The sequence below is a fragment of the Cornus florida genome, unplaced genomic scaffold (assembly GCF_030987335.1).
Source record: "Cornus florida cultivar Cherokee Brave unplaced genomic scaffold, ASM3098733v1 CherokeeBrave_3.0.0_Hap2_Chr10, whole genome shotgun sequence".
Taxonomy (NCBI): Eukaryota; Viridiplantae; Streptophyta; class Magnoliopsida; order Cornales; family Cornaceae; genus Cornus; species Cornus florida.
This window is the reverse complement of record NW_026775580.1, coordinates 110,214,332-110,228,318: the sequence shown is the minus strand read 5'-3', so window position 1 is coordinate 110,228,318 and position 13,987 is coordinate 110,214,332. Positions and strand designations below refer to the sequence as shown.

The 13,987-nt window shown below is 35.1% G+C and overlaps 1 protein-coding gene across 1 annotated transcript; it reads left to right on the top strand.

Annotated features, from left to right (window-relative positions):
* Positions 1-6,425: 6,425 nt before the first annotated feature.
* On the top strand, positions 6,426-13,967 carry LOC132277042 (uncharacterized). Its single transcript, XM_059778748.1, has 15 exons — positions 6,426-6,832; positions 7,549-7,812; positions 8,551-8,675; positions 8,776-8,992; positions 9,271-9,396; positions 9,479-9,735; positions 10,312-10,419; positions 10,988-11,129; positions 11,218-11,383; positions 11,962-12,119; positions 12,238-12,561; positions 12,731-12,805; positions 13,035-13,104; positions 13,263-13,420; positions 13,643-13,967. Exons 1-15 carry the CDS (start codon positions 6,560-6,562, stop codon positions 13,787-13,789), a joined length of 2,610 nt encoding a protein of 869 aa, XP_059634731.1. The 5' UTR covers positions 6,426-6,559; the 3' UTR covers positions 13,790-13,967.
* The last annotated feature ends 20 nt before the right edge of the window (positions 13,968-13,987 follow it).

The window sequence follows — 13,987 nt, the reverse complement described above, 5'->3', positions numbered from 1 at the left end:
CATTACCGCAAATTTTGGAGTCAAACAAAGACAATCAGAAAAAGCTTAGAAAATGGCAAAAGAGGCCGCAACCCATTGTTCGTATAGTGCGTTTATCCTTCAAAAGCGCAATTCTACCTTTTTCCGGATTTTTGATGATATTCCCAACGATCAAGAAGCAAACCGATTAGCCCGGGGCCAAAATGGAGTTAAACAGGGCTTAAAAGATATTTCTAGCACTGGGGGATTTATCCCCCACTATTGGCAGAAAGGTGCAAAAAAATACCCCCTGGGGATCGATCCCCAAGGTTGGGAATCGATCCCCCAGCCCCTGGCAGCATTACGGGATTTAGCTTTTACTTGGCTACGGGATTTTCTTGTTAGGGCTTATTTTGTGAACTATGGGCCTCCAATAATGTGGGTATTAAAGGAAAAACAAAGACCCATTGTAGGAAGAGTTTTTATGATTATTTTTATTTAGTTTTTAGTTTTGCTGGAAGATATATCGTTCTCTCTGGAAAAAGCAAAAGAAAGAAAAAGCTAGGGTTGGATGAACATTTTACAGAGGCTCTGTCTACAATTGAAGGAAGAAGAAGAAGGAGCCAAAATATGGAGATTGGGCTTGTTGACACCATGATCATCTCTTCCATGAGTTAGTTCTTTACTTAGGGCTTGGATGAGCCCTAAGTTCATGTAACCTAAACCTTTGTATTTCTTTTCTTGGGGAATTAATATGTTGTAATTAACTGTATGACCTTGTGATTTATTTATATATACATGCTTGATTTGACAAATTAGGGCTTGTATTGATAAATTATTCCATTAAAATCTCTAGTTGATTGTATGTCTATATATGATTAATTAGGTATTTTAGTCTTCATTAGATGATTGAAAATAAATTATTCCATTGATTCTATATGAAAATTGCATGTCTATGTGTGATTGATTTAGAATTATACTCTACACTGGATACTTCTATTAGTTGTGTCTAGTGATGGCCATAGCATGATACTTAATTGATACAATTGTCAATTAATTTGATGGATAAAGGCTTAATCTTGATGGGTTGTTCTACAAATTAGCTCATTGTCATTAGTTAACTGTAGTAAAGTAGGTAATTCGTGCTTGATTATGTTAATCCATACTTCTAATGACAATTAGTATTATCTTCTTGAATGATGTGTGCTCTTATCGGATACATTTGTGAATGCGTATGGTGGGTTACGACGTAGTCTTGAATGAGTTCTACACTTTAGTTTAATTGTCATTAGGTAGATAATTCATTATTGATGTTGATAATCTATGCTTCCAATTGTGATTTGTGATGATAATGTAACCACATCTATAATTACCCTAATGAATTCTCCATTAATTGAAAGCATATGGTTAATTGCATGAGCTTAGTGGTGAATCATAACCGTAAGACTTTCTTCCTATCTCTTTAATTTTTAGTTTAATTTATTTGCATTGTTATTTCCATTTCCATGTTTTTAATTGAACTCTAACTTAATCACTTCACCAAACTCTTTTTCTCTCTCTCTATTTCTCTCTTTCACAATCTAATTAACTTTAAAACCAAGTTTAATCCCAACACGTGTTCAATCCCTTGGGACGATCCATACTCGCTTCATACTCCATAGTATAAGTGTTTAGTGGTTTTATAAATTTTAAAATATGATGCCCACTTGACATTATTTCTAAACCTAAAGTGTTGTGCTTTATTTTATGCACACGCTCAGGTCGCATCAAAAATATTTTTATATATAATATATTGTTGTGCGTATATTTGTATATAATATATTGTTATACATATATTTGGCTGCTGTATTAGTACATCTGGTAAAAAAAAGGCATCAGTAACTTTGTTGACCGAATTGCTTAGTGGGTGCTGAGTTGGAAGTGATTAGATGGTGAGGTGGCAAAAAGGGCTGAGGTGGTTTAATCTCAGTCCTTGGATTCTCAATGGACCTGCTCCAGTGAGAGGTGCACTGGAGCAGATTCGGATCCAACTAACACAAAAATAAAAGTATTATTTACCAAATAAATAAAATATATTATAAATTATATATACACTTCGTATATAAATAAGTGATAAGTGAAAAAAATACTCATAAAGTGTACCTCGCCTAACATTTTTATCCCCTATTTGAAAAAGCATACAAAAAATACCCTTAATCTTTTCACATTGTGCAAAAATACCCCTCAATCATAAATTTGACATAAATTAGCGTTGTAATACCCGTTTTGTCTTTTTACTTTTATATGATACCATTCGATTCTAGAGCCACGGGTGATCAAGTCCGAGCACAGATCCGAGAGATATCAAACAATTAATATGTAAAACGAATACGGAATACAAAACTGATTTTTTTTAAAAAAATAAATAATATAGCTGAAAAGAATTCTAAAATAAAATCCTTACAGTTTAAAAAATTAAAATAATAATAATATTCCAAACTTTCCAATTTCTGTACAACTCGGGAATCCATCTAGTGGACTCCTTAGAATCCAAACTGAACTAAACAACCGAAGATTAAATCCCAATCTAGAACATAAAATGAAATCCTACATTATCGGAGGAGTAAATGTCTGTATCTACTCTGCACGTCCAAGCTCTAACCCTAAAATTGATGAACACCTGAAAAATAAATGAGTGGGTCAGGCCCACATGCAAGTCATATTCTACTACAATCCAATCAGAAATCCGATAATATATACATCCTAGATAGCTCAACAATATCTAGAGTAGTCCATATATATATAATTACACACTATAGGACGCTCACTAGTTCAAGCGGTACGTCTCAGCCTGAGTAGAGATACCATGCAAATCGCACATAATGTGGTCATGTGTATCTAGACTTACCAGGGAACAAAAACCACCGTCCAGTTATCTATCCTAGGCGATATACGCACCCTAATCATGGTCATGAGACTCAAACTCATACCATGACACTATAACATAAATATATAAAGTCCGTTTAAGGTGTGTCATTCAAAATGTTTATTGACCTTACACATAGTTATAAGTAGGACTTAACATTTTGTAGTTAATCCATCTTATTTCAAAATAGGTAGGACTTAGTGTTTGAACTAATCCATCCCCAATATAGGTAGGTCGTAGTGTTTTGAACTAAGTCGTTCCCAATATGCCACCATCCTATACCGATGCATATACACACATATAAGTAGGACTTAACTTTTGTAGTTAATCTAACTTATTACAGAATAGGCAGGACTTCGTGTTTGAACTAATCCATTCCTAATATAGGTAGGTCTTAGTGTTTTGAACTAAGCCGTCCCTAGTGTGCCGCCGTCCCATACCGGTGCATACAAACCTCCACATAGTATAATTTGATAAAACAATATTAAGAAATTCATCAATAATACTCCAAACTATGCACCAATATCAATTAACACATATATCAATATAAGACATTCATTATAGGCCTATAAATCGTATTCCAATAATGTAAACTGCTAAAAAAATCTAAGCATTTACATTCTCTAACTTGTCCATAAACTGATGCAGTGAAATAACAACCATATATCAATTTTTAACCCAAACCAAGCATAGATAATTTCAGGTAAATCACTATACTTATAACTCCATCTAAATATGATTTACAGCTTTAAATCATAAATAAAAACAATCTCCAATTTACAGTAAATAGATTTATTCACCATAACAGTGCACAACCTACAGGTTTTTCTTCACGTTCACCCTACTCCATTCCTTAGTTAAATTATGAATTGACGTTTCTCTATTGTTATACGGGTCTACAATATTCATATACATGATTTAACCCAATTTAAACCCAGTAGAAACACCTTGCACCAACCAAACAGACCCTAAAAACCCAAAACAGTGCGTTTCAGAGGAAGAAAAGGCTCAGAAAAATTCAAAGCCTTCTCCAAAACACGGGAGCCGGCTCCCCACCGTTGGGAGCTGGCTCTAAGGTCTTGGGAGCCGGCTCTTGCTTTGCGGGAGGCGGCCCCTCCTTTTGGGAGCCGTCTCTCTCACCCTTAAGAGCCGTCGTCCGTCTCTGCTTCGTCTTCCTCGTCTCCGGCGTTTTCCATGGCCTCTGTATTTGTTTTAATACTTGTTCTAATGTTCATTCAACATCCCAGACTAATTTTAAGGCATCAATATGCATCAATAATCTCAATTAAACAAAGCTTAAACAAACACAGTAAGGATCAATTTACAGAATGCTACGGATTTGCATACCAGTATAAATTCAATGAAACTAAATAATTTCAAGCATGCATAAAAGACTTGTTTTAGCATCAAATAAACCCCTGGAGTCTACCTAGGCATGTGCACAACACGGGTTAAAGGAAAAGAGCTAGAACAAAACTTGCCTTGAGTTTCAACTTTGAAACCCTAAACCCCCATCTCTGAATCTTTAGTCAACGTTGTAGACTACCGTTTTACTCCTCCAGTGCTCTTGGTTCAACCTAGAATCACTTTGTTCCTTCCTCCTTTAACCCCGTTGTGTATCCTAAGGTTCAGGCTCTGTTTTTCTCTGTCTCTCAATAAGGTTTGTTCGTCCCCTTATACCGACGTATATAGTTGTATATATATAGACTTTTAAAACCAAAATCCTAATCCTTATAATATTACAAGTATGAATTAATAAAGTCTATAAACAGAGTCGGCTGCAACTTGAATTCTAAAACAATATAAAACCCTAATTTACAATAAACGCATTTAAAGAATATTAAACCAATAAAAATAATTCAATTAAAGCAATAATAATAAAAAGAAAATAATTAATTCAAGTAATTCAAATAATCACAATTAATTCAAAAAAATTCAAATTAAAGCAAACAATTCAACAATTAATGAAAATACATACCTAACAATTTAAAAATGCAATAAAAACAATTAATAAAATACCAGAATTATCCTTTTGAATTTAGGGGTATTACATCTTCCGAAAATGCCCAAGGGGGTATATATGTTACTAATCTCATAGTATAAGGGTGTTATGTGCACATTACATTAAAAATATATATATATGTATAATTTTCTCTATATATATCTCTTTTTTTTTTTAACTTTGAAAATTTGTATAACAAGGATTTGAACTTTTTGAGATTTCAATTTACTGTTTTCTATTAATTTATTTTTTCCTTTATTTTTTATTTTTATTTTTTATATCTTACCAACACTATTTAAAATCAAAATAAAAAAATCCCACTATCAGTGTGCACTATTTTTTGGAGTTTGAAGTAGATTTGTTTTATTTAGTTTGCACTTTATTTTGATTTTTGATATTTGATTTTTATTTTTACTTTTCTTTTATACTTTTATTTTTATTTTATGATTTTATCTTTACTTGTCTATTACCGGCGTCCTCCAATAATGTCAATTTCGGTTATTTTACAAAATTATTTATTTTTATATATTTTATAAAATGATTCAGTAAAAGTAATTTAGGATTTAAATTTGTTAGAGAACCTATTTGCAAAAATTGAAACTTTAGGCTTTAGGGGTGTTTTTTGCAGACTAGGGCATCATCTAGTAGTGTCAATTTCAGTCATTTTACAAAATTATTTATTTTTATATATTTTATAAAATAGTTCAATAAGAGTAATTTAGTTAATGTAGGCCGGGGATTTTTTTTTTTTTTAAGACGCTAAAGTAGTGAAAATAGAGGTGTATGTAAATGTGTGTAGGGGTGACAAATTATAACGCGACTCGAACGTAACACGAGATAAGCGAGTTTGGATTGACCTTAAACGGATTTAGGTCATAAAGGGGTTGATACGATTAACCCGTTTACTTAATCGTGTAGGGTTAGAGTTGATGAGTCATTTATGACTAGGGATGGCAATTTCCTCCGACCCAACGGGTTTCTACCCCGCCCTTGTCCTTAATGGGTGTATTTAGTTACCCTTAAATGGGTTTGGGACAGGTATGATAAAAATAATTAAAAATTCGAAACGAGTTTGGGACGGGGGCGGATTTAGTGATGACCCCACTCCGATCCCGTCCCGATTATATATGTACCTTTTAATTTTTTTAATATATAAAATATGTATTTTATATTTTTAAAATTTTTGTTACTTTACTGAAAGTACCTGTTAATATATTAATATATATATTTTTTATTACATAATAAAAGTAGTATAATCCCCCATAATTAAACAGAGTACATGGTGTGGAATTAATCTACCGATATAGGAATAGAGATGGTATAACAATTACAAACTCGTTCCACAAGGATATCACTGACATGATAAATTTTTTAATAAGGCCAAGTAGGATTTAGCCAAAACGCCCCAACTCCGCCGCCCCATATCCCTAAATAAAGTTCATAATTTTTTTTTTTCTTTTTAATAGTAAATTTTTTTAAAAAATGAAATAGTTTTTACTAGTAAATTTTTTAAAAAAATGAAATATCAAACCCGCTTATCGCACGAGGTCTGAACTCAAAAAAGATAAAAAAACAGAAGAAGAAATACGATCTAAAATTGTACACATGAATTCAGAATTTGACACTCTGTCTCCAGCAAAGAACCTTAAACCCTCACACTGTCGACTACCAAAACCAGAGTAGCCGCCACCGAAATGGCCGCCGACAAAATCCAAACATTCAACGACTTTGTGAAGGTCCACGGTCTATTACTGGAAGCTTCGGGGATACCCAAGTCACTGTATAGACAGCTCTTCCAGAAGCTCTCGACCGAGACCTTCGATGGCGGTGACTTCTTTCAGGTCGAGCCATGCGAGGATGGCAGACAGAGGCGTCTCGTACTCACCTCGGACTCCATGGAGAAGGAGTCCCAAGTGTTCCTCATCGACCACGCCTGGACTTTTCGCCTCTCCGATGCCCTAAAACAGGTTGCTTTATTAACGTTCTTTTGCCTTTAGTGTGTTTGGTTACTGAGAAAGAGTTTGAAAATAGAAATGAAAGCAAGTAGTTCGATTAAAAAGATTGGAAAATTCCAATGCCCCAAACAGGTCGCCCTGTTTTTTTGGCTTAATGTGTTTGGTTGCTGAGGAAGTGTTGGAAAATCGAAATGAAAACAACGTGGGTCAGTTCAAAAGTCTAGACACTCCGATGCACCCAAACAAACAGTTCTAGTTTAAGTATTAATCCTATAAATCCACACACTAAACCACTCTGTATTTTCTGGGTTTAAAGTGTTTGGTTCCCGAGAATGTGTAGTGAAAAGAAAAGAAAAAATTCAACTGAACTCAATACGAATCCGACTAAGGTGAGTCAGGTCCATTATATATATGGAAATGGGAGATTTGGGCTTAAAATTTTATGATATTGTAATTGTTGTGTACTACATTTACTTGTAGATCAAAGGGAGGCTTTTCTTGTTTTGTTTTTGTTTTTGCTTTGTTTCCAGGAAAAAGCGACTCACGTAAGCAACCTGTCAAATTATAGTTTTAGTTTCAAATATTTGCCATGTTAAAGAGAGCGGCTTTGTGTCTAATCAACCTGTGTTTGCTATTAGTGACAATGTAAGATTTTTAGGTATCCATTGTTTGTATATGTTTCGACTTTTGTATAATGAGATTTGGCGATTTTTTGAGTGGTTTTGCAGTTGGAAGAAGTTCCTGGGTTGGCTGAGAGGATGGGTTCCTTGATGTGTGTTGATATTGATTTGAATTCAGATGTTGAGGAGGCGGATTATGAAGGTGGTGGTTCAGATGAGAATAATACCAAATTGAATGTCGTTGAGATGGTGGAGAGTCAAATTCGCGGAGCCAAAGAGAAAGGTGATGACACTGTGAGATGGTTGGAGCTTGAGGAGCTTGACATTGAGGATGCTACATTGTTATCACTCAACTTGCCACGTAAATTTCAAGTACGTCTGTCTCACATATCCGTTTTGTGTTTCTTTTCTTATATAGATTGGAAACATGGTTCTATTAACCCCATTAATTTTAAAAAGGAGAACATTTCTTGGGCAGTAGCTTTTTGCTCCCAATTAATTGGAATTTAATTTAGTGAGGGAAAGACTGATGAGTATATTACTAGGTGGATGGACTACTTAGGCATGCAAAAATGATTGAAACTAAAGAGAATTCCCATGGTTCACATTTTGCTGCATCAAATATTTGATTGCATTTCCCTTTATACCAATTTAAAAGTAAAAGATACGTGGCTACTTCTTTTTTCCTCTTCCTGGTTTTGGGAATGGAGTTGGGGAGAGGTGTTCATATCCGGTGACAACTCTACCTAATTACATTGCATAAGTGTGTCATGTCAGATCTTACTTATCAAAAAAATGGAAAAAAAGAAAAAAGAAAAGAAGAAGTTATTTATCAGATCAACTAGTCCTTTTCTGGTTGATCCCATGCTTATGGCACTAGGTGATGTCATGGTATTTGAAATTCAATACTTTTTCATGCATACTAGACCAATCCACAATCAACATTCTTATTATAGTGCTCTAGTATCTTACTTATCAAAAAAAAAAAAATAGTAGTATCTTAATTTATTGACCAGTAATTGATGTCATTGCCTTTTCTTTTCATTTTCTGAAGTTTTATCTATGGATTCTCTCTCCCCTCTCTCTCATTTTCTCTCTCTCTTTCGTTAGAATTTGCTTGCGCTTAGCGTGCGTGGAAACAACCTCAAGGATGTGGAAGGCGTTACGCAAGAAATCACCAAATTGAAGCAACTAAAGGCTGTTTGGCTAAACGATAATCCAATTCTACAGAGCTGGTAAGTTTGCTGATTTGTGGACGATTGTTACTCTTTATTCTCTTAAAGATATGATTGGCAGCTTCCTATTCAAGTAAGTACTGAACTATTCTGCTTCTAGTGATGATCACGTGGCAGATACTATTCTTCAAGGTTGTCCCGGATTGGAAATTTATAATTCACGTTTCACCCATAATTTTGGTGAGTGGGCCTTTGGATTTTGTGGAGGAATATACAATGAGGAGAATCCAGGCTGTTTCCATCAGAATGACCATCCGTTGGAGAGTGTGACCTCTCTTGACCTTTCAAATAGATGCATTCACAATTTAATTAATAAGGTCAGAGATAGTACTCTATAAGATTATTGCTATTTTCCTCAAGATTTATTTTTTGTGTTCTATTTTGTTATCAGACTACATTTCAACCTGCATTCCACATTTCAATAAATAAGAGAGAATCTTGCATCTTTCCATGTGTTGGCCATTCAACTATTATCCTGATGAATTTTAGTTGATTAAAACCTGTTTTTTTGTGATTTAAGTGCTGACAATTTGGACATTCAAATTAATTTTGAAGAATGTTAATTGCTGACTCTGTTTGCTCTCCTTTTGTTCAGGCTTTTTCTCCTGTCGAGATGCCATCTCTTTCATATTTGAATATTCGAGGAAATCCATTGGAACAGAACTTGGTTCACGACTTATTGGAGATCTTAAAGGGATTCACTTGCTTATGTGCTCTGGAGGTATCTTTCTAACCTTTGCTCTCTGGACTGTATTCAAATAATTACTCAGTCTTATGCTAAAAAAAAAGAAGCATTGGTACAGGTGGACATTCCAGGGCCTCTTGGAGAAAGTGCTCTCGTAATTATTGAATCTCTTCCTAATCTTTCTTTACTGAATGGTGTCAATACATCAAAAGTTCTAGAATCTGGAAAGTGTGTGATCGATTCAATGCTCCGACCACGTCTCCCTGAATGGGCTGGCAAGGAACCTCTTGTTGTTCGTGTTATCAATGCAATGTGGTTGTATTTGATGACGTATAGACTCGCAGATGAAGAAAAGATTGATGAAACCTCTGTATGGTATGCGTTTGAGCTTGATTTCTTCAACTTCTTGTACATCTTGTTACTAGTTATTTTGGCTTTTAGCACAAGAAGTTACCTAAGGTTAGCTGAAATATTTTGGATCTTTAATATGCAAACATTCTAATGATGGTGGGAACTTCTAGTTCTAAAATCCCATTCCTGTGCTGAATATCTTCAAATCATTTTCGAGGGATGGAGATAATTTTAGGGCAAAAGAGTTGGACCTAATGGCATCATCTGTGGCAAATGTGAGCTATTGCTGCTTTTGTTCCTTTTGACTTTTTTGAAATTATGAGACTGTATTTTAAGCTGATGCCCCCAAATTTGAGATAAAGGGCATCTTGTTCTTTTACTAGACTGGAATAGCTTGATTCGAATGTACCAGTGCCTGTGATTTTGAACCTATGCTGCTTAACTTGGCAAGGCCTATTGATCATTCCAGTGGTACCGTGGAAATAGAGTTGTTTTTAAAAATAAGTAAATATATTAACTGATGTTTTTTTGTGAATGGTTGGTTTCCTCTATTTAAGCATATATCCTGGTAACAGAGTTTTGTTTTGATGTGCCTCACAGTTATGTGATGGATGAACTAGGTTCGGCTTTGCGGCATAGTGATGAACCAAATTTCAGAGTGTCTCCTTTCCTCTACATGCCAGAGGGTAAACTGGCGTCAGCTGTGAGGTTCTCTTTCATAACCATTTGCAACTTTCTTGCTCTAGTAGCCATTATGACTAGTATTCCTTTATTGTGGACAGTTGCTATATATTATGATTGCATGAATTTATTTCACTTATCTTTGGAATTTGGAAGATAACTGCTTTCATACTTGGATTCATCCACGTGATCAATTCTAGTGCCTAAATAAATTTGTGCTTGTTTAATGGCTTTTGGAGATGTTCTGTGATTTCATACTGATTCAGCCTTTTTATTAGAGTTAATTATACCCTTTTTTTACCCTCATGGGTAGCTGAGATGACATAAGGTCTACGGGCATGACCTAGAGATCTTGTGTTCAACTCCTGAGGGCTTCATGTCTCCACTTTGGACTTACCTATATACCTGGTTTGGGGTGATTCCGATATCCAAACGGACTAATCATGTGCCTTTAAGGGGGTGGGGAGATCCTCTGTAAAAATAAAAAAGAAAAAGAAAAAAAATTGTCTTTTTTTTCGTCTCTTTTTTGCTTTCAATAGGTTTAATTCAGCTATAACATTTATTTCAAAAACGTTAACTTGAATAAAAATTTCAGCTTTTCAATTCTATGGCCTATCCTAAATGTTAAAGAAGGCGACGAGTGCACTCGTGATTTTCTATTTGGTATTGGGGAGGAGAAACAACGTTCTGCCAGACTTACTGCTTGGTTTCTTACTCCGCAAAATTATTTTATTAAGGTATATATCACCCTTAACTGATTTGAACTTTGTCCATTATCTTTACTTAATTGAATTGTGACCTGTGGTATTCGTATCAATTCTTCAGGAGTACGAGAAATACTGGCAGAAATTGAAAGCAATAAGTTTTTCCTCCCCGCCTGCGAATTCATCTACAACCTATAGTCTGCTTCGCAGTAATGAAAGTGCTTTACGCATTCACTCGGATATACCTCAAGTGGAAGAATTTTTGACTCGTCCTGAATTTATATTCAGTATGTGTAGTGATCCAAATTTGATTCTGAATAAAATTCTGTCATGTTCTTTTCTACTTATTTTGAGATGTTTCATATGCTTTAATGTAATTTATTGATTAATTAATTTTAATATTCAAACTTCATAGATTTTATTTAGTGTGCTCCCTACAACATTCTTGTCTTTTTATCGGTATCATAATTGTTGCAGTTCTGGGCTATAGCTCCCTAAGTCGATCATCTCAGCCTTCTTATTTTTTAAGAATGCTTGGAATGAGAAGGATATACTAGAGAGGCGATACCCCCACCCCACCACCACCACCACCACCACCACCCACCCCAAAAAAAAAAAAACACAATTATCTAATCAAAGTATATTCTCTAGTGATTGCACCCCCTTCGCTTACAAGCCGGCCTCTGGATTGGCCTAATTAAAAATCCAAGAGAGAATTATATTTGTCTCTATCTCAATTTTGTTAAAGGTAAAATCTTTTGGTGTTATTGGGTTAGAAGAATTCCTCATTATCAGTTTAATTCTCTTGTAGGTTTCAGTATTATTTATTTTGATGAATTCCTTTTCTGATTTGCTCTGATCGCAGCATCTGACCCAAAAGAGGCAGATATAATATGGACAAGTATGCAGGTGGATGAGGACACGAGAAAGGCTGCAGGACTGACAGATCAACAGTACATAAATCAATTTCCATTTGAGGCTTGTCTTGTCATGAAACATCATTTGGCAGAAACTGTTCAGAAGGTGAAGATAGCCCAGTCATTCAAATTGCACAAATGTGATGTCAATAGTCAGCATCTATGGTTTATATTCTTATGAGCTTTTCCAAGAGGAGGTTAATTTTGAATTTAATTCTCTACAGGCACATGGATCTCCTGAATGGTTTCAGCCTACTTATAATCTTGAAACGCATCTGACACAGCTTATTGGTGACTATTATATACGCAACAAGGATGGGCTAGACAATTTATGGATCTTAAAACCGTGGAACATGGCAAGAACTATCGATACTACTGTAACTGGTGATTTATCTGCTATTATCCGTCTCATGGAGACCGGTCCAAAAATATGTCAGAAATATATTGACCACCCTGCTTTATTCCAAGGAAGGAAATTTGATCTCCGTTACATTGTTCTTGTTCGCAGCATGAGCCCCTTGGAAATATTCCTTGCTGACGTTTTTTGGGTATGTCTATACCTCTTTGATGTAAACTTATGCGCCCATTACTATGTCTGAGAACAGCCAAGGAAAAACTCAAAAGAATGATGATAATAGTGATTTATAATGCTAACAAAAATAATAACTACTTTATTTAAGATGCCATATTAAAGTTGTAATTTCATTTGTCTTTCAGGTTCGATTGGCAAACAATGCATATTCTTTAGACAAGCGTAGTTTTTTTGAGTATGAGACTCATTTTACTGTTATGGTAAGTTCTAAGCACCATTTTTTGGACTTTTCTGGTTGCTAACCTGCCCAAGTTTTCAGACAGAATTTCTGGAAGATTCATTGATGGTCACCCAGTGAGTTTAGAGGTTCTGCCATCGAGATAAAATAGAAATTGGGAAATTAGGGCTATTCTTTTCATTGGGAAAGCATGTTTTCACTCTTTTGGAGCAAATGTCGAATTGACCCTTTTAATCTCTCGTGTCATGCAGAACTACAGGGGTAGACTGAATCACATGAGCACACCAAAATTTGTTAGGGAATTTGAAGAGGAACATCAAGGTATAGGGGCCTTGTTGTCTTATACTTCACTTGTATTCCCATTAAAGAGTTGGATTGTAGTCAGGAAAATAAAAAACAGACATGCATTCGTAAAGTTGTGGCACATTGGTCGCACTGTTGGATCAGTTATTAACGCAAATTTCTTGTATTTGTTGCAGTTAAATGGTCGGATATCCACCTGAGAGTTACAAATATGATCAGATCGGTTTTCGAGTCAGCTGCGGTAGTGCATCCAGAAATGCATAGTCCAATGTCTAGGGCCATGTATGGTGTGGATGTCATGCTTGATTGCCATTTCCTGCCGAAGTTACTGGAGGTGCGTAACTACACAACATTTCCTTTGCTATTCTAATAGCAGAAATAACACAATTCAGTATTAACTCAAAAATTTTTGTCAAACTATCTGGAATTTCAATGTTTCCTTTTTACTCTCTTTAGTTGTCATTACTATTTTTCGGATAGTGCTACTGTGCTTTTGTCAATCTGAGGACATGCTCAGCTTCTTTCTCATCCATTGTTGTATTGCCTGCAAGTGTAGGTCACCTACTGTCCTGATTGTACTAGAGCCTGCAAGTATGATACAGAAGCCATATTTAAAGGAGAAACTGTCAGGGGTATCGACTTCTACAATTACGTGTTTGGTTGTCTCTTTTTAAATGAAACTACTCATGTATCCCCATTGTAACTGGGACTTAAAGAAGAATTTGTAGTCATTTGCTATTGTTCTTTGGCATTAAGGTTTGATATGTGATATGATTGAAGGCTCATTGTTCCTTTTAAGGCTTCTTGTCGACTTGTCTATTTCTGGTTATCAGAAATGAAAGAACAGACAACGGCCATCTTACCAATCCCTTTCGTTTGCATATTTAATTATTTTTTAAAA

Bases quoted from the DNA above. Each gene is read 5' to 3' on its own strand.
- LOC132277042 (XM_059778748.1), top strand. From the start codon at position 6,560: ATGGCCGCCGACAAAATCCAAACATTCAACGACTTTGTGAAGGTCCAC. The intron at 8,993-9,270 runs GTCAGAGATAGT...CCTTTTGTTCAG, and splicing joins TTCACAATTTAATTAATAAG to GCTTTTTCTCCTGTCGAGAT. The intron at 12,806-13,034 runs GTAAGTTCTAAG...CGTGTCATGCAG, and splicing joins AGACTCATTTTACTGTTATG to AACTACAGGGGTAGACTGAA.